The sequence below is a fragment of the Ostrinia nubilalis genome, chromosome 1, assembly GCF_963855985.1.
Source record: "Ostrinia nubilalis chromosome 1, ilOstNubi1.1, whole genome shotgun sequence".
NCBI lineage: Eukaryota > Metazoa > Arthropoda > Insecta > Lepidoptera > Crambidae > Ostrinia > Ostrinia nubilalis.
This window is the reverse complement of record NC_087088.1, coordinates 10,182,454-10,202,888: the sequence shown is the minus strand read 5'-3', so window position 1 is coordinate 10,202,888 and position 20,435 is coordinate 10,182,454. Positions and strand designations below refer to the sequence as shown.

At 37.4% G+C, this 20,435-nt stretch overlaps 1 protein-coding gene across 1 annotated transcript in view; it reads right to left on the bottom strand.

Moving 5' to 3' along the window:
• The window catches only part of LOC135081156 (band 4.1-like protein 4), a gene marked incomplete at its 3' end in the record, with an annotated part of 50,523 nt that overhangs the window by 27,417 nt on the left and 2,671 nt on the right, over positions 1 to 20,435 (bottom strand). The window contains exons 2-5 of the mRNA XM_063976199.1: positions 10,749 to 10,865; positions 4,776 to 4,880; positions 3,559 to 3,680; positions 79 to 176 (exon numbers count right to left, since the gene is read on the bottom strand). Coding sequence (XP_063832269.1) covers positions 79 to 176; positions 3,559 to 3,680; positions 4,776 to 4,880; positions 10,749 to 10,835 — 412 coding nt within the window. The remainder of the gene's footprint in view (positions 1 to 78; positions 177 to 3,558; positions 3,681 to 4,775; positions 4,881 to 10,748; positions 10,866 to 20,435) is intronic.

Here is a 20,435-nt window from a genome sequence, read left to right as displayed (position 1 = left end):
TCATGTAAGTGACTATTTGTCTTTTTTGAGAATAATTTTCTTTAACCATAACCCAGCCAGCAGTTTATTAGTACTCACACTGTAGAACAAAGGCGGCGAGCTCGGCGGCCAGGTCGAAGCCCACGGGCAAACGCCCGCGCAGCACATCTTGTTTCAGCTGCAGGAACAACTGGTACCTGGACAGAAGTTACACACATTTAATTTTTAAAATAAACTATGTCAGAATCGTAATTAATAATTTTGATACACATGTATCAAATTGGCTTAAAAGCTAACCTAATTAGTATTTTCGAACATTGTATTTTATGTAATGACTCAACACCAAACACGCTGTATCTATCTACTACGTGTATTATAATGCATTTTATAAGCATTTTAGAAAAATAGCATTTGAAAGCACGATTGAAGCGAACTGCCTTAAAAATACACAAATAAGTTCATGTCAGACAGACGTGATACTCTATATTTGAAATTAATTGGTAGGTAGGTACAATAAAGCAATCAGACAATATTCAATGATGGAAATTCAGCTCTAAAGCAATAAGGAAGTACACATATGGTTAGATACGTGTATAACGTGTAACATTCTTAAGATCAACCAATTGGCAGCAAAGTTAGTATACTAAATTATAAAAACATGTTCATCAAAACTTTATTTTCAACGACAACGTCAAGATTTTGCTTCAAATTAAATGCATGTTGCAAAGTACAGGGACGAGTCGTGCTACAATTAAATTGACTCGCGTCACTTGCGTGTACGCGGAAGACGACGAGCGGGAACTGAATAAAATATGTTTCAAACGATGTTTAAAGAGACAAGGACAATGGCAAGTCGTCTAGACCCATCTTTGGAACTCAAAGAGTTTCTATGAAAAGGCATTCCTTTAGTGCAATAAGGAATTCCATGAAAAATAGAGCTCGTTTATTTAACTCATTTTTCTCTAACCTTCGAATACTCTTAGTACAAGCATTGTAGGGGGAGACCCTTAAAAGGAAATTAAATATTAAAAAACCATCAGAGCAAAGGTTTCAAAGAATTTACGAGTATTAAACGGTGGCTCTCAGCAAAGGCAGACGTACGGACGCGAGGGCGCAGCGCGGCCCCGTCAACACCGTAATAACAAAATTTTAATAAAACATCTCGGCATTTCCCCTCTGTCTTTCCTTAAGAGAATAAGATAAAGAATAATGAAAACTTTTTAAACATTCAGTCAGTTTAGTACTGACTTCGATGGTGGATTGTGGCTATTGTTGTGAGTTTTAACACAAGTTTGATGTAAAAGTTTCAAACGAAAAATAAAGTGAAATTAACGGGCTCGTGGCTCCGTGAATTGTAAATGACAAAATGAATAAGCCTATTTTGCAAAGTGTATCCAATTAAAACGGTGTACAAAATGAAATTTCCTGGGGAGATTTTTATTCAGGCATTGACAGGTCGTCGCTGCATGGCGCTGGCCCCATTCATTTCACCAGAGGTACCTGGCTCGGTTTACGAGCTCACGGTTTACTGCGAGAGCACTAGACCTTCTTTTGTTCTCACACAGCTTAACTTCTTTTTATGGTCATGGAAATTTAACAGTTTGTAATAAAGCTGAAAGACATTGCTGAATGTAAAGCTAGAGTCGACATTCTGAATGTACCCTTTATGATAGAACGTATTGCAATCTACTTCTATTATTAATCATGTTACATAATAAAGGGATCTTAATAAGGTTTTTTTTTTTCAATATTTCTTCATTAGCTTAAACGAATCGACGATGTTTGTATTGTTTTACACTAAGTCAGTAAAGTAGCATTATTAAACAATGCTGTAACTGCACGGTGGTTGCTTTGTTTATAAATGCCCTTTAGCACGGAAAGCTTGGTGTATTCAAATGTGTCAAACGTACGCACGCACACAAGCCCGCGGTACCCAGTACTCGTAATGACGCAACTGTTTATTATTGTTCTGCGGAGTGATCGCGACGCCGGTGTCGGTTCTCATGACATAACACTCCTGCAAGCCTCTCTCCAAGCGCTCAAGCGCTTTTCATGTGTGAACATCTATTTGCCAGCTGTATCCCGACTCTTGTTGGAATGCAAAGAATTTCAAGAGCGCTTTGGTAACATGAAATAACACGAACACATTGAACATTACCGTCACACTTTATAGATACGATCTGATAACAGAAAACTCGAAAATGCGCTTGGGAATCGTATAACGAAATCATTATTGCCGTACGATGTCACCGAAGAATACTTGGAACCAGATGGCAGATACTGTTGTGGATAATAAACGGCGCAATATTCCATGTTATGTCTCCTAACAGTCTCAATTCAATAAAATATATAAAGAAGATACACTGAGCGAAATGTTCCAAAGTTTGAGATAATAAAGCGCTCACTTAGCATACACGGGCAACATTGATGTAAATTCACGCGTCTCCTTCTCAGACAATATCAGATGTGTCAGAAAAAGTCTTGAAATATTCGAGTCGAGATCGAATAAGTGTCAAACGTAAGGGGAAGGAATTGAAATCGACAGGGTAGCGGAGTGCTGAGTAGAGCTTTAGCACAGATGTGTTTTATCGCCACCTATACAGCCCCCGGGGAGATATTAATGTATCCCACGATTGATGTTACAGACGCATTAGATGCGTTAACAGCACTCACATATTACCGCAACACGTAACACCTTGCTTTGATGTAAACCACATCCATAAAACAGCTGCAAATTATTTTAAATCATAAAATCCCACTATTAATTTCACCTCCACGTGCAGTTCGTGGTTATAAATTTAAAATATGTTTTCATTTAAGCCCGTGTTTAAGTATCATGGTTAATTAAACGATATCGATAACCTTGATTAAATAAATACATACTTATTAATATTTTAATTAATTAAATGAAACTTTGTTTTTAAGTAATTTTAAATTTATGTAAATAATATATAATAAAATTATTGTTTATTGAATAAAAACTTACAGATTAAATGAAATTGGAAATGTTAATACTACAATTTATCAAAACGTCTCCAAAAACGTAGTCTACGAACTCAAGCCACTGATGGCTTCGTAATGATTGCGGTTTTAAACGTGGTTTAGGTACCTACCTACTTAAGTAGGTAGTAGTAATTACTCTTTATTTATAAAAACATAGCAAGAATAGCGACGAAAATAAGTATACCAAATACCTAATTAGGTAAGTGCCCCTGTATCAAAGGAAATTTGTGATCTGCTTCTTTGGATAAGAAATGTTTATGTGTGTTTGTGAAGGTAGCATTACATTTTCATAATTAATGGCGGCCGCGATGTACAAAGAGAAAGCAATAAATTGGTTCAGTAAAACACTAATGCATATCAAATGATATGTAATGGAATATTTAAGTAAATAATCGTATATGACGTTGCTTATACCTTTTTTTCGTCAAGCTCTCAAATAATATCTGATTAAGGGTTTAGTACATACCTACATTAATTTACTTGTCTATTGGTTTGTTAGATATGGTCGCTTTGGGGTCACTGCCTCTTTGAAAGTTGAGAATTATTTAAATCACATTATAAATGTGCATAGTTTACCTTGTGATTTCTTCCAGCAACTTGCAAGGATCCGCAGCATAGAACTTGACACCGAAGTAAAAGGTGTGAGGGTCCGATCCTCTGAGCTGCCGCCGTAATCGCTTCCCAGCATCTAGCCAATGCTGCGGAAAAAACATTTTATTTAGAAGAATTTATATTTGGAACTCTTACTTTAGTGGTCAAATAAATTTCACTCTAAATAGGTACCTACGTATTTCTGAGATAGTGATTGTAAGATGTGAGATGAAAAGTAGGATCCCATCAAAAACAATACTTGTCAAAAAAAACAAGTCTCGCAACTCAGTTGTTCTACGGTAAAAAGTTGTGAGATCCATGTAATACCAAGTCCAGGCCAGGAAATCTTTAACGTTTTACATAAATTTATTGACTTGGCCATCGCACTAAATAATTTAATTTACACGTGTTTTCATGCGATGGCCAAGTCAATATATTTATGTAAAACGTTAAAGATTTCCTGGCCTGGACTTGGTATTACATGGATCTCACAACTTTTTACCGTAGAACAACTGAGTTGCGAGACTTGGTTTTTTTGACAAGTATTGTTTTTGATGGGATCTCATTTCTTTTTGTATTTTGTAGACAGCAGTTATGTATCTAGAAAACTGGACCGAAATTGAAAAATTTTACTCGACTTGGCGGTTGCACTACCGTGCCCCCAAATATTTTAGTTTTTCCTTGATTCATACACCAAACACTACTTATATTCCAAATTTGAAGCTTCTAGGTCTGCTAGAAGTGCCTTAGAATTTTGATGATCGGTGAGTCAGTCAGTCAGTCAGTCAGTGAGTGACAAAATTAAGTAACTTTGACCCGTTATAATTCTTAAACTACTGGTTCAATTTGAATGAAATTTTAAATATACCGTGTCTTTACAATGCCTGCATAGCTAATGAAAATTCAGCCTTCTAGTTTTATCCACAACGAAGTTACAGGCGGTCGAAAATGGCCTGAATTGCTTCGAGAAAAGGATGGTACGGCCGTGCCGCTTTTTTGCTCGACTTGGTGGGGGCACTGCCGTGCCCCCAGATCTTTAAATGTATGACATTTTGGTAGAGAATGTCAAATGTTACGGTGCTATTCTTGAACACTTTTATAGCAAATTAAAAATGCAGTTTAAACTATTAAGTAAAATGCATTTTTTTCACAACGAGGAAGCTCTTTTCAATTATAATCTAGTTTACTACTTTTGTACTTACAGTCTGATTATCCTGGTCGACGTAACGTAATCCAAAGTAGGCCGTTTCCAGAAGGTCGAGATGTTTGAAAACCACGTCCAGAAGCGCTTGTCCAGTGCTGTTGTCCTACAAAACAAAATGACAGATATAATCATACAAGACCAATTTATCAAATCTAGTAGGCGAATAGGCCCATCTTGATAATCATAGTGAATTGAAGCTCAACTACTCAATTGAGTGAATTGGGGATCTAGCAATTGTAACAATATGGCATAATGCATCCATTCGCAAGAAAGGGGGCCGTTTTGAAAATCGATTCACTACACTAATCAATACTAACATAGATAATAATATATTCCACGCTTGAAAGCATTCGTAAATTAATAAATGATAATGAGAAAAAGTTTTAAATAAATTATTTATACTTTCAAATTAAATAAAAAAGTTAGAAAGCAACAAAATTCGGATCGATCTCACGCGGTCGCCAATTAGCATTTCTGAATAACCGACTTTCCTCGATTAGACAGATTCGCACGCATGCGGACTGGTAAGACCAGTAGTCGGCACTGATGCGCAGTGGCACCATAATGAGAGGCTGCGCTGCACGAAGGGCTTGCGTGCGCCTCCGCTGCGTGTGAGGCGATAAATGCTCTCTAGAAATTTAACCGCTGAGAACACAAGCAGTTAATTTGGCGAGTGATTGACTGTTAAGTATTTTAAATGTCTACATTCTGATACATTAACCTCTGTACCACTAGCATGAACAATTTTCGTCTTCGAATCGTTTGCGTATTCGACAAAGTTCGATACTCAACCTTCGAATTAAACGATAACGTGACAATTTTGATTCTCAAAATAAGTTTCGTGTAACCATTTCTCATACTAAGTTCACTTTACGACACGTGCACAAGGGCGCTGTTGTTGTTTTCGTACAAAATCTTTTGATGGCAATTCGAATACGCATAATATTCGAACTCGAAAGTTTTTTGTGCTAGCCGTACTGATACATTGTAGAGCTAGCGTAAACCTTTTATTAAAATTCTCAATCTACTTCAGTTTTATTTAGTTTTGCCTTCGCATGTGATAAAAAATTACGCGATGGTCGCCTGTTGCCAACAGTTGCGTGTTTGATCCCCACTCAATATTCGTGTCTATAAATAACTGTTTCTAGGTAAAGTATTTATTAATCTATACTTATAATAAATCTGTAGAGAGGTCAATTCTGTACATGAAATGTATTTTCAAAATAACTATCAGGGGGTGATTAGTGATCGATACTGATGCCAAAAATGCAATCAGTAAAATTTTTGTCTGTCTGTCTGTCTGTCTGTCTGTCTGTCTGTCTGTCTGTCTGTATGTTCCTTATAGAAACAAAAACTACTGGACGGATTTTAACGAAACTTGGTACAATTATTCTACATACTCCTGGGCAGGTTATAGGATACTTAGGAATTCCCACGGGAACGGGCATTAGCGGGAAAATCCTTTTGTATGAAAAATCTAAACCGCTTAAGTTAGACGCTTGAAATTTGGCAAGCAGATACCTTAGTAAACTTAAAGCTTAGCTATAACAGGATATTGCAAAATTCCTACGGGAACGGGAATTAGCAAGAAAAAACATTTGTATGAAAAAATCTAAGCCACGTAAGATAGACGCTTGAAATTTGGCATGCAGGTACCTTAGTAAATTTAAAGCTTAGTTACAACAGGATATTGCAAAATTCTCACGGGAACGGGAGTTAGCGGGAAAAAACATTTGTATGAAAAAATCTAAACCGCGTAAGTTAGACGCTTAAAATTTGGCATGCAGGTACCTTAGTAAACTTAAAGCTTAGTTACAACATGATATTGCAAAATTCCCACGGGAACTGGAATTAGCGGGAAAAACCTTTTGTATGACTGACTCACTGACATACCCACGCACAGCCTAAACGGCTAAACGTAGGCACTTGAAATTTATAAGGGACGTAACTTAGGTACCGTAGAGGTGCACTAAGAAAGAAATTCCCGAAATTCCCACAGGAACAGGAATTACCGGGAAAATCCTTTTGTATGAAAAATCTAAACCGCTTATGTTAGACGCTTGAAATTTGGCATGCAGGTCCCTTAGTAAACTTAAAGCTTAGTTACAACAGGATATTGCGAAATTCCAACGGGAACGGGAGTTAGCGGGAAAAAATATTTGTATGAAAAAATCTAAACCGCGTAAGATAGATGAAGGGGGTAAAACGGGATACACGCGTACGAAGTCGCGGGCGGCCGCTAGCCCATGTATAAAAGGTTCCTATTTAAGAGACTAAATGGCGCAATGTAAAATGTCCAAGGACTTATTTTTTGTTTATTTATTTAAATGAATGCCTTTTAGTAACATTAAAAGCTAGCCCTGATTTAAATAAAAATACATAATAATGTTCACGAGAATGAGCAAGAATAAAGTACGGCAATGGATGCGTAATTAACAAAATCGTGAGACTAACATATCACCAAATAAGCTTTCGCCTTTAAGAGCTACCTTCGGCTTGTGGGAAAATTACGAAACAGTTCGCTGGGTTGAATAATAAATGATTTAATAACAGAGCCTGTTTGCTCCCAGCGTACGTTCAGCTCGAAAAATAACAAACGATTTGAAAATCTGGCAGAGTTGATGTAGGGACGCGACTGACGCGCCCGCGGGCCGCCAGGGCTGTGCTGTTTGTTTACCCTCAACATATTACAATTTATTGCCTACAAAGCTTGTAAATCAATCTTCCACAGCCATATATTATTGTTTTTGCGATAGGATCAGCAAAAATAAATTGTGGTGACATCCTGCCCTATGTGTTTGGGTTTAATTGGGCGGGTGTAGAATTAAACGTACGAATTTTCGTTTGTTTCGACCTAATCTCGTCCACTGCTCGGCATACAAATACGGATAATTTATTGTCCTTTTCTGGAAAACGTTTTTAAAATCCCTACTAGGGAAGTTTTCGCTCTACGTTTCACATTATAATGAGTTATTCGTTAGTTAGACCATCGTCAGACCTTGTATTGACGACAACACAACAAGCTAAGCACTGCCGTATATTAGGTGGATGTAATGCATAGGTACCTACCTAAGACAAATGACTTTAATTATATCTTAATGCAAAATACACTACACAATAGTGTTGTTGACTCTACAATCAATTAATATAGACAAACTAAATTAATCGGGTATGAATATTGATTCAATACCTGTCAACTAAAAAAAGCACTTTATACGATGCTAATTATATTACGTATATTTGCTGAAGCTACAAAGGAGGCAGCACTCGGACGAGGACAATGAAGACGCCATCAATAAAGCAGAACGAGCAGGAGGTGCACTGCGCAGCAGACCGTGAAATGCTGTCGAGTCAATTTGCCGCCGCGACAACACAATGACCTCCTGCCGCCGACACTAGGCTCGTTCCATAAATTGCTGTGCAATTCCTTGCCTTCCCCCATTCTCCATTTGAACCAAATAAAGTAGAGTCGAGGCGCCTCACAATTCAGGCGAAACAAAACCCTTTGTAACTTTCAACACCTCGATTGCAATCCTGGATATTTCATCTCTATTGTTCAGTCACTTTCCCAAATAGTATAAGGACTCATTTAAAAACAAAGATAATATGCGTGATTTTCCATTCCTGTGTCCCGTTGTATGAGTTCGTTTGAATTCAAATACCAAGGCCAATGCCTGCCAACAGATCATTGATCGGACTGATCTATAATTTTCTGTAATAAACGTAATGGGAGCACAAATTCACCGATTACGGTGTTCGCCGTTTTTGAAAACTGTTTTTTATCCTGTTTGGAATAAAATCCTTTGAACATTATGTCGCTTAAATTCATATAAAATATTTTCCTGTTAAATATTCTATTTAAATAAAGCCTTTTGCAGCCTGTGAAATAGGAAATGTATGTAAAAATATCGTACATTAAAAAGTTTACTGTAAAGTCCTACTTCAGTACCTCTAGCATGAACAACTTTCGTCTTCGAATCGCTTGCGTATTCGATAAAATTCGATACTCAATCTTCGAATTAAACGATAACGTGACAATTTTGATTCTCAAAATAAGTTTCGTGCAACCACATCTCATACTAAGTTCACTTTCCAACACGTTCACAAGGGCGCTGTTGTAGTTTTCTAACTAAATCTTTTGATGACGATTCGAGCACGCAAACGATTTGAACTCGAAAGTTTTTCGTGCTAGCCGTACAGGAGCAACTATTGGCCTAATTCAATCGTTTATCACAATTTTATTTACCTACTTGAACAAGTAATATAAAAAGTTGAAAAGGAATAAAAATAATTCCATTCCGTCTCCCTTACAATAAATCTTGGTATTTCTGCAATGTGAATAGAGAAAAGTTAGCAGTAGATCCATATAAGACAAATATACGTTTGTGATACGAAAAGTGTAAGGGGAGGATAGCGATTTATCTTATATACAACTTAGCTAGAAACGTCGAAGTCTCATCGCTTCCACTTTAACCAAATTGGATGATTCTAGCTCCATATATCTTGGGAATTTGTTTGACGAACAAGTCGCGGGTCTTCGCGGAGGCCCAAACAAAAGCATTTCAGGGATAAATTCCTCCGTTGTTTACGGTTATGACAGAGACTTATGCAAGTATTATCTGAATAACTGCGGAATTCGTTCGAAGCCGGCAGTCTTATGTGTTTTCAAGTTTGCGAGAGTTTCCAAGATAATAGAGATTGCGTGTGAGGTCGGCGACGGAGGACCATTATACGGCAGGGAGTGAGGCTGTAACTAAATCTTACTGGGATGGTTCTTTAAATAACTTTTTTCACTCTGCGTTTTCGGAGCAAATGTTTTGTGTTTCGTGTTTACCAAACAACTTTTGCAATGAAAGTCTGACTTTTATTACTAATTTAGGTACAAGATATTTCTTACGACATCAAAAGTTACAAGCACCATTACGAAAGCTTTAAAAAGTAACTGTGATGAGTCTGTTAAGAAAAAAAGAGCACACAACGTAAATATCATGTCAAGTGCCTAATAATATATTTTTATGATCATGTAAGTACTTATTAGGGTTTTAAAAAAAAATAGAATAATAAATCAATGAATGATTCATCAATTTCCAGTTTACAAGCTTTAAGCATTATGTACACATTATAATAACTGTATGTGAAGAGCAAGGACACGCGAGGGCAGAATCGGTCGCGGGCCGCGACGCGACTCGCGAACCACTCTCACATTCACCGCGCGGCGACAATGCCAGCCAAATAGAATTTAATATTCATAGAGACGACGTACGATTCAGTGAATTCATCCGCACCTTGGACCCGAGCCTCGCATATAAAAGACCTTCCTTGAGCCCCCGGGTGTACTTCAAATAATTCGTTTCAGAATAGCAACACTTCATATGTGAAGGACGGGAGGCGCAGAAAAACCCCGTTGTTTCGTAGATATACGCGAAAATTGAAAACTGCTATCGCCGTCCACCGGGACGGCCGCACGCCGCCACGGCACAGGTCGATTTTAGAAATAATCCCCTCGCAATCTCGGCCACAGGAAAAGTGTGGAAAAACCTGTTTTAGGATTCCCTCGTAAACAAATTACGAAGTAATAACAACGTCCTGCATTTATTATAACAGAATAAAAGTAATATATTACCTTTGACTCGAATTTCCCTTTTGTTTTCACGTACACAGTTTTTCTTTTGTTTAATATGAAAATATGACACGCATATAATTTACGATCCTAAAAATGGTAATTCTTCAGCTCACATGTAGTACCTAGGTAACACTTCTAATAGTATACTGTCATCGTCATCGTAATACTCTCACTTTAATAAAATTCAATGTTACGAGACTTGTATGAAAATAAAAAAATATTTTAACTACAAAATTGGCAAACGTTCCGAATTTTCTGTCAAGGAAAACAACGTTTCAATTCACAATAGCGGCGCAAAAATTTTCCCGCTCTTTTGCACGTCACGCGTCACCACAGATAACATCTCACCTGTATCTCGTGCAGGAGTTCCCGTTCGTCGAGCAGCACGACGCGGCAGGCCAGCGTGCGCGGCGCCGGGCACAGGCACTCCATCATCCTGGCCCGCCCCACCACCGACGCCGACCTCTGTGATAAAGAGATTTGAAATTAGAATGTTTTTTTTTTTTCAAATAGAAACTTTTTTGTTAAATTAATAAATTTCATCATCAATCAACAAAACTATTTATTAATTTTAGTTTTGTTGATTAATTATTATGCAAGTTAATTAATGCATAATATTATTTGATATTAGATGTTCACGACATTTAGTCCATTAAGAAAACATTACACACACATGTCTATAATAATCAATTGTGAATTCTCATCAACAAAATCACTTGTAACATAAGCAATTATTTTTAGTGTAAGAAGTTAAAACATTTGAAAATACAAATACATATTAACAAAATACTTATTGTCATAAATGAATGTAGCTTCCAACTCGCAGACAGAGTTAATGTCATGAAAATTTAAACCTTGACCAATCCGAGCTCCGAAATACAGAGCTCAATCTCTCACATTTCCAAAGCTCCTAATTTTCCTGGATACCTAGCTGTATACGTATGTTACCTTTGACTCTCTACAAAGCCTGAAGTTGTTTGAAGTCAATTACTGAGTTATTTGCAGTCAGACTCAATAGTAAAATCACCAAAGGGTTGGTCGAAACCAAATATATCCTCGTTAAAAGTTAGTCCGGGGAGATTCAGTGAGCGAGCATTGAGGGTCGGTTTTAACAATTTTATTTTAATTAGTAGCAGCGCCCCTTTTAATAGGCGGATTTGATTCTGCTACAGCCTTTTTTGCGTCAAATACATTTCGTGTGTTTTGATGAGTGCAGAGGGCGCTGGTCGCTGTGCGCGATTGCGGATTTGCGGGACCAAACTTTTAACAACTGTTTTTTATTTTAGCAGGCGCGCGTATTGTAGTTTTTAGTCGGGAAAAATGTAGGTATATTTACTTCAGTTTATAGTTTAAACACGTTACTTCTCTAATGTAACTAATTTAGATAATTGCTAATCTAGAAAAGTGAACTAACACTATTCTACAATCGCGGTTACAAATTCTGTTAGGTTAATCTAGTAATTACATACTTGGCAAAGTTTCTACTGTTTTCTGGAATACAATTCAATTTCGTTTTAATTCCAGCGAATGTTTCTGTGAGAATTTCATTACGTTTCACGTAGCACTTCAAGTTCTGGGTAACTTATATGGCTTTCAAGTAACTTTTCATAAATTTAGCAACAGTAAAGTTTGTGTGCAAATAGAAAAAGGCTTGCCGGGTTTTCCTTGATTGCAAAACCCTTTATTACTTCGAGGGAGGTTTGGCTTTGCTAAAATTAGCATTAAAGAAACATTAAACGAAAACGAAAACATTAGGAGATTGAAAATAGAATTGTTTTTGTTTTATTAATAAAACAGGTTTAATTAATTGTTCGAGGCTAGATTTATTTAACTTTTGCTTGTATGTCCTTAAATTGTAGCTCAGTTTACAAAGCTGCGGGCGTAAAGTATCAAACGTGTAGCTACGCTCGGCTCAAAGCGCTCGTAGTTGTCGCTACGAACATTAGTTAAAGCGAGATTTCACATGCCGAGCTTTAATTTCGAAGCTGAAAACTGTAATATTTTTAGACTTTCTGCAAGTGGTTGAGAACTTTTTATTTTGAAACTCCAGTTCTTACGGTTTCTACTACATGAAAGATTTCTGTTAAATAAATGTAAGCCGTAAAATAAAATTATTATGTACTTGTGTAATAAAATGGTGACAAAAACTAAGTAGAGTAGTAAAGTAGTCTGTGAGTTCAAATCAATATTTTATTATTTGACATTATCTTTTGTCGAAGTTATATTCAGGAGAAAATTCCACTAGGTATATTCCACGACCATACTTCAAATTGAAAATTAGGTCGTAGACTAAAGTGACTGTTTTTGTAAACCACATGAAGCAAATATGTACTTAAAAACGCTGTTTGAGTTTTGTTTTAACATTACCGTACTTTTCATCCCGTATAGGTACGATTATTTTTCTAAAACGTAAGAACAAATAGGTATGTAGTAGAATAACTAGGCAACACTTTCACCGTCATGCTCATTTGTCATGACATCACACAATATTTTGCGTTCCTCAACCCGGCCCACAAATAGCGCCACAATAAGTATCAAAGTTACTAACTACGGAGTCGCGACGCTACGACCTCGTATGTCTTGTTGTTATTGTTACGAACTTTAGCAGCGAAATGAACTCATACTTATCCTACAGGACGACGAAAGCTGTACGAAATGTTTGGCCTATTTTCCAGTCAATTACCAGTAATGTAACATAAATAAAAAGAAACATTGAAAACAACCCAATCAGTGTTAAATTACATTAAAAAGGCCTTTTTTATTTCATTACAAAACCGATTTCCCGGGGGATGTATCAATTTGTTACTCAATTACACCGCGACGCCCTGATAAAAATTTTCATTTCAAGAGCTAGTTCATTTTCATGCCGCGCAGCTGGGCTGGGTTTCATACACGTCATGCATATAACACAATAAAAATAAAACTTGTTTTAACGCGACAGCTAACGAAATATGGACGATAATATTTTCTAAAAATTATACAACTTTCCACTTTTTAACAGAGGTTGTTAATAATAACTAAAGTTAGAAATAACTTAGATTTAATATTTTGTTTATTACTTTAAAAATTACTTATACTTATTACTTTTGTAGAGCAAAGTTTTAAGCACAAAACTCGGTCATCATAGGCACACAGAACAAGAACAAAAGTAAACAAAACAAGTAGCCGTTAGTTTGGGCTCAGAAAACGTCCACCTGGAAAAACAAAACGCAAAGTAAAACAATAACATCACGCGGAAACAAAAGAAAACGCATCGCAACACCACAAATGTAGCGCATCAAGAACCTTGTAACAAGTAGACAAACTAAGAACTTTAAGGAAACAAACAACAGACACGGCAGTACGAACCATTAATCCGAACGATCCCGGCAGAGATTAGTGCTCCCGCTATTGACCCCACACCCCGCTCCGACCCCGTCCCCACACGTAGAAAACATTTTCCCGTCATTGTCTGAGCAGGAAGCAAAAAGAGGAGTCGCGATTGACATCGTGGCTCTGCGACGAGCGGCGCTCCGTGGCGGTCGCCCTCGAATCTCACTCGTTGCGATTTTTCCCTTTGTTTGTTCGAGAGGATGCACGCGAGATAGCTATCTACAATTAGATACAGCATAGCGCCCACGCTCGCGCCTCGTACCCACGATAACATCGTTTTCACAGTAATCACTCATATTCTCACGTGTGTCACTTCCTATATGCATCGAGTAACGAACCGGGAAAGTAACAAATGAAGTTCGCCTGTTTTTCTCCGGTTCTACAACTCAGTTTCAAACGGAATACGCGTTACGTGCGTAACCAACTATTTCTAAGATCAAAATGCTGCACTTGCAAACATATGCTATTAATTTATTTCCGAAGTCATACGAGAAAGATTATCAGAGCATAAAATAAAGATGTTTAACTAGTTTTAACAATTAGTCGCCTGCGGCCATAATAACTACCTCGCTGAAACATGTCGGCTAACTAATGGACGCGACGTTTAGAGATTAAAATCATAATCATAATCGAGCTTGTCGAGTATATTACAGGAAAAAGTAAAAAGTTAAGTTTATAGCTGGAAGTCGGAATTAATTTGAAGCTAAACAGAGTTAATTTCGATGTGCATTTATTAATGATCATAAGTAGTACTTATTACCAGCGTTTACATACCCGTTGAGAAATTATGATGAAAGCTTCATATAAATGAACACTTTTTGTACTTTGACAAGTCACGAAATAATAATATATCTGTAGTAAGTAATTATTTTTTCACGTGGACTGTAAAAGTTTTTCGCTTCGATAAGCACATTCTTATATCCATGCCATAAATTGGAATCAACACCAGCTCGTACTAAAAATAACATTCTTTGAAAATGTTATCATTGCACCGTAGGCAGTTGTTTCATGGAAAAGCTGACTTGTCAGACATTACCGTGCTGGCGGTGGGACTGGGGCTACCAGTTGTTTTACAATGCTCTCAATTTGAATCTTGATGGTGACCGACAAACTTTTACCACCTGTATTTTAAGATTATGGTCAATTTAAATGTCTAAAGAAAAAAAAAGGAGAGTCGATTTAAAAGAATGGTAATACCGTGTTATTGATAAAGTTTAAAGGAGTTACAAATTCTTTAGATAATAATTAGCAAACGTTAAGGTTTTGGAGTAACTTATGTATGTTACTCTATCACTTCTATCCCAAATATTTTATTGAGCTTATCATTTATCAACAAACCCAATTTTTCCTTATAGATATAGTCTCAGGCTTAAGCTAGTAGTATACTAAGATTAAGTTACTCATACGCGGTGTAGATGCGAGCGGACGCGCGCGCATGCCGTCACGCGCCGCCGGCGCATACTAATGGCGGGGCGCGACTCGTGACGCTTGCGCGCCTCACTATTTCTCCTGTATAAATAAACCTCAATTGTCCCCAACTATTCATGGAATTAGAAAACTATGTTAATAATGTTTATTTCTCGTGCGTGTCTAGATCCATGCCATTACATTATTAATAGCTAGCAAAGACGGTTGAGATCACCTGTAGGCGCGGCGTAGCACTAGTCTAGCTGAAACTACGATTGTGTATGACTCAGTTTGTTTACACACAATTTACTTATTTCTCCTTGTCTAGTTATTTTACCATTTATCAACTTTAGCCCCGTTTAACTTCTTAGCTTTATTTTCATCAAAGTAACAAAGAATAATTTGTTGTAATTTATTATTAACTTGAAGTGTCATCAACTTATCGTACTCAAACTTACAATACAAATATGGGCCATCACCAAAAGCAAAAAAATATTTAGGCATCAGTATTTATTGGTATTTTTGGTAGTTCAAACAAATAAACAACTCTACGCATGAATGGCTCGGTAGCTTTTTGTGCTTTGAAACTAAATTATTCCCAATCCCAATATATTATGTTGAAACTTTTTTAATTGGATACCCTAAATTTTTATCAATAAATTATTTCAGACGCAAAGTGGTTATCTAAATAATCCGGTAAATATAAACTTGTTTCCATCTTAATCCCATAATACACGTATATGCACTCTTATGTGAACAGTGTACTCATACCTATGTATAAATGAAAACGTAGCTAAATAAAAATATAATACCTACTTTATACTAAAAGCGATAGCAGGAGGTCCTTGAAAACTGGTACAAATGAAATGGAACGCTTATAATCTCACAGTTATTGTTAATTATTTTTTATTGTTATTGCGTTAATATTATTTCACATTACGGAACTACAAAGATATGTTCCAGCATATATATTTACACGCTTTTCTATTAAGTGAAATGATCCAGCACAAATTTTATAAGGCCATAACTTGCACGCACGCTCGTAAGTTGCATGTAGACATGAGTCTACTCGTGTGATGTTAAACGTTAGAGAATAAATTGATCCAAGAGGCCATATCTCGGCGGACGGACGGACGTCGTAAAGTTTGCACAACACAAGCCGCACTTTTCGCGCTTCTAGACGGCGAACCCGCTAGCGACACCCTACAGCTGCCTTGGCAAAGTCAGCCGCTAAGAATTCTCTCGAACACAGGTACCAAGCCACCACGGAAATGATATCCTGCGGTTCCCCTACACTAATCCACTTTACTACAACAAAACGATCCCCAAACCGCAATCTCCTAGGAAATATAGAGCAAAATAAACCCTTCAACATTCTATTATACCATACGCAGCTCATTTTTTCAACTCCTGATATAATGTATTTTATTGCTCTGAAATAAAGTTAACAGATGACTTGGATCCGAGTGCTTGCCTGGAGTCGGGCCAAAAAGCAGGGTTGCGAATTGCTTGCGAATGACATATTATCGTCGATATCCGAGTGCACATACGTTCAACACTGCTAAACTGTGTAAAGTGCTTAGAATTTTAAAAGGTAAGATCATAAGTGGTGTGTTTCACAGGAAAAATATTTCACAATTGAGGAGCTTTCAATGTTATTCTTAATCGTGAGTGAGTCAGAGATAATCTGCTACAACTCCGAGGTTCCGTCCGCTTCACCGAAGAAGTTAAAGGTCCAGTTTTTGTTGAAATTAGTAGGTACATTTATTATTATGAGTAATTTTTCGAGTCTCAAATTACGGCAGGTAGCCCGCGGCGGCGGCCCGCGGCAATCAGGAGAGCCTCGGCCCATGTGAAGGCTCACCTCCGAACACACCGGCACCGCCCACAGTTTAACATTTTTCAACTCGCATGGGAAATAATACTAGTTCGTTGTATTGTTTATTATAGAGCACAATAATTATACCATCATTATTATTTTCGAATTATCTGAACTCGTTTCACAGTTCTATTGTTATTCTATTCACGTAATGGGAAGGGGTCAATGACACAGAAAATAACAATGCCGACAAAAATGATAAGTATTCTCGCAGACTTATTAATTATGGCGGGGAAGCTGTGCTACTTCTCATTGGAAACCATAGGAAAGAGGAAATTAAGAGCTTGTCGTTTTATGTGGATGCGTTGATGTCGATAATTAAAAGTTCCAGTGCACTTTTTGCCTCATAATAAGTAGGGTTTCACCGTCATATTAAGGCTCTCTGAATGATCATGTTGAAAACCGGTGATTACAGATAAAAATATTGGTGAATGAAATTAATAACTGACATTAAAAACAGTCCTCAATGAATAATTTGGGACTTTAGGTTTTACAAAGTTTTAATTTCATAAGACAAGGTCACGATTAAGTTTTAAGTGTTTTCAAGTGAATGAGAGAGATAAGTTTTCCGAAAACAGCATGATTTATGAAAAGCGATTCCAGTTACGGACTTTGTAATAGTATTATAGTACCTACCTACCTATAATAATGTAGGTATATCTGCCGAAATAGTGTTGAAAAGCACTTTCCTCGGTCTGAGGGTTTGGCAACTAACGTTAGTACGAATCTAGGCGCCACTAAATGGAATTTTAATAATGCCCGCCTCAGTCGAGGCGAGGCGCATTAAGATATGAACGGTGCATGGAAGCGTGCGCCGACTCGCGTCACTTCATCATTTCCATACCCTTGGCGACATTTAGTATGAAGATTGCAGATAGTGTAGGTGCTGAATTATTCCCTGGGACATTAAGCTGAAGTCAGGTTTACCATTACAAACGTTTTGCCCTCACTTGGTAGTATCTGGAAACTGATCTTGCAGAGTTTGGAAAGTGTGAAGTAAGTTCGGTCTCAGGAAGTCAGGTTTTGCTTGAAGCTAAAACTTTATGCATAGTCTATAGGTAACTGTTGAATTGTTTCCTAGTTGAGATATTGATTTTACTTATACATAATTTAATCTGATTTTAGTGCCTTAAATTGTATTTTTCCTAGGAATCCGACTCAACGATGTAAGTTAGAAAAAAGTATTATTCTGCTTGTGCACTGAAAAAAGTAGATAGGTAGTCGAATAATAGCACGAGCAAAAGGATAAAGGGTAAATTAACGTAATAAAGTTAACCTAAAGCTCGTTTTTGTGAAAGTCTTTCGGCCTGATCGTCACTTACCATCAGGTGAGATACAGGCCAAGAGCTTCCTCGTTGTGGATAAAAAAAAAAAAAAATAAACAAAATTATTTATTTGAAACAGTTATGAATAATAATCTTATCAAAGTCCAACTTGGCACCGCACTCTCTACAATCAGCCTGTGACTAGAAAGTCAGGTAAGGTGACATTTTACCGGTTGCCACCATGTTTAAGCTACCGCTTGCCTTTATTTAGATGCAGGAGAGAAAAGTTGACTTGTCGGTTTCGCCCTATTAAAAACAGGAGTGGAATCGTTTTAGGACAACTTTTGCATTAAATTGTACTTGGCTATAAGAACACCGACGCCTAAAATACAGATTAGTATAGCTTTATTATGCGCATTTCTCAAGTAGACTGGTATGAAGCTTACAATTTCAATTAAATGTTGAAACTCAGTAGCAATTTTGCTATCTACAGAATTCCTTGTCAGCATCTGTATTTCGGACCTTAGATAGCTAAAATACCATCCACTTTCAGGAACGACTTAATAAACTTAATCCGTACATAAACATAATATGCTTGAATGAGCTAAAAGATATTAAATTCTACAAAAACAGCAAACTTAAAAAAAGCTTTCAGTTAAAACTTAAAACTAAATAAATATTTTCATAACAACGTCAAAATTAAATGTAAGTGTTGTCATTAATTAAGGTTTGTTCTTTCTCTGCCCAATTCTGGTTCATTAACCATCCAATATAGCGGATCAGTTCCGATTTCTTTTTACCCTGAGATCAAGTGTTCGTAACATTAAGGCTTTCTATGTTACGCGTTTGGCCTGATTTCGCTACTCGCAGCCGTCAGTCAGTGTTTCCCTTTTACGTTCGGTAATAGATTAGAACTAATAAGTTCCGCCCTTCTTCACGTGTCAGTTCGCACGTGCGAAGATTGCACGTTCAAGTATGTAATCACAATTAACATATTCACCGCGATCCAGCGCTCCACCTGTGAGTGAGCAACTAACGAAGAACCCCTCTAAAACTTTGTTTTACGTTAGCACCGCACTCTCTTTGTGAATTAAAAGCGGCGCTCCTTCCGTACTAAAACGGCCCTTAATGAAACGCGATCGTCGCAAATTCGTCTAAATTTCCGCAACAATGAACAGTACGCCGGGCGTCGTTTCGCAGACTACGCGTTACTCACCCGCCCGCATAACGAGAGGTTAAATTAAATAACAACCAAACTTTGAGAATCCCCAGAGTCTGCCTCTGGAGTGCTGTAGCGTGAAGCGTCGGCGCTATATTAGTTCGATTCCTATTGGAAGTTCCTGACCGCAAACTGTTCTGACGGGCTCTCCAATCTGCAACCCCAAGCAATACAAAATAATCACGAAGAAGAGACGAACCTTTGAATTGATATTGATAGCATTCACAATAGAATTGTCAAAAGATATAGCCAGGCAGCTACTAAACTGCGACGCTTCAAATAGCATTGTCATCGCTGTTCACAAAATATTACTGTTGTAATTGTGTGACGGCACGCGCAACTAATTATCAATGAAATTAATTAAGTAGATGTGTGTACAAAGATTAAAAGTTTCTACCGATTTTGTGAATTTCTTTTATCGCGTTAATTAATAGTTGCATTGTCTATAATAACCTATTAATCATACATGAACCGAAGGCAATTATAATTCGTTTTATCACGCGTCAACGCGGCCACTTTGCCGCTGTCTGTTTCAGCGGTTATGGAACGCTCGGTGCAGACCCCGCTTTGACTAGCTCATGTTAGATTTCGGAACATGACAATAGCGTCATACAAAAATGACGTCCATTCCGCGCCGGCGATTATTGGACCAGGAGCGCTTTGACGGACACGATTCAATCTGGTAATCGGAAATGGGCATTGTGCAACAAAGGATCTATTGTCCTCGGCCGCCGCCCGCGCCCGCGCTCCCCGTCACCCGCAAATATTCATGAAATCATGATCATTCGTGATCACGGCGACACACACATGCAGATTAGTAGTACTTAGCACAACTGCTAGCCAGCTTCCAATATAACCTGTTTTAGTTAGTGTACAAATTAATTAGAGGTTCG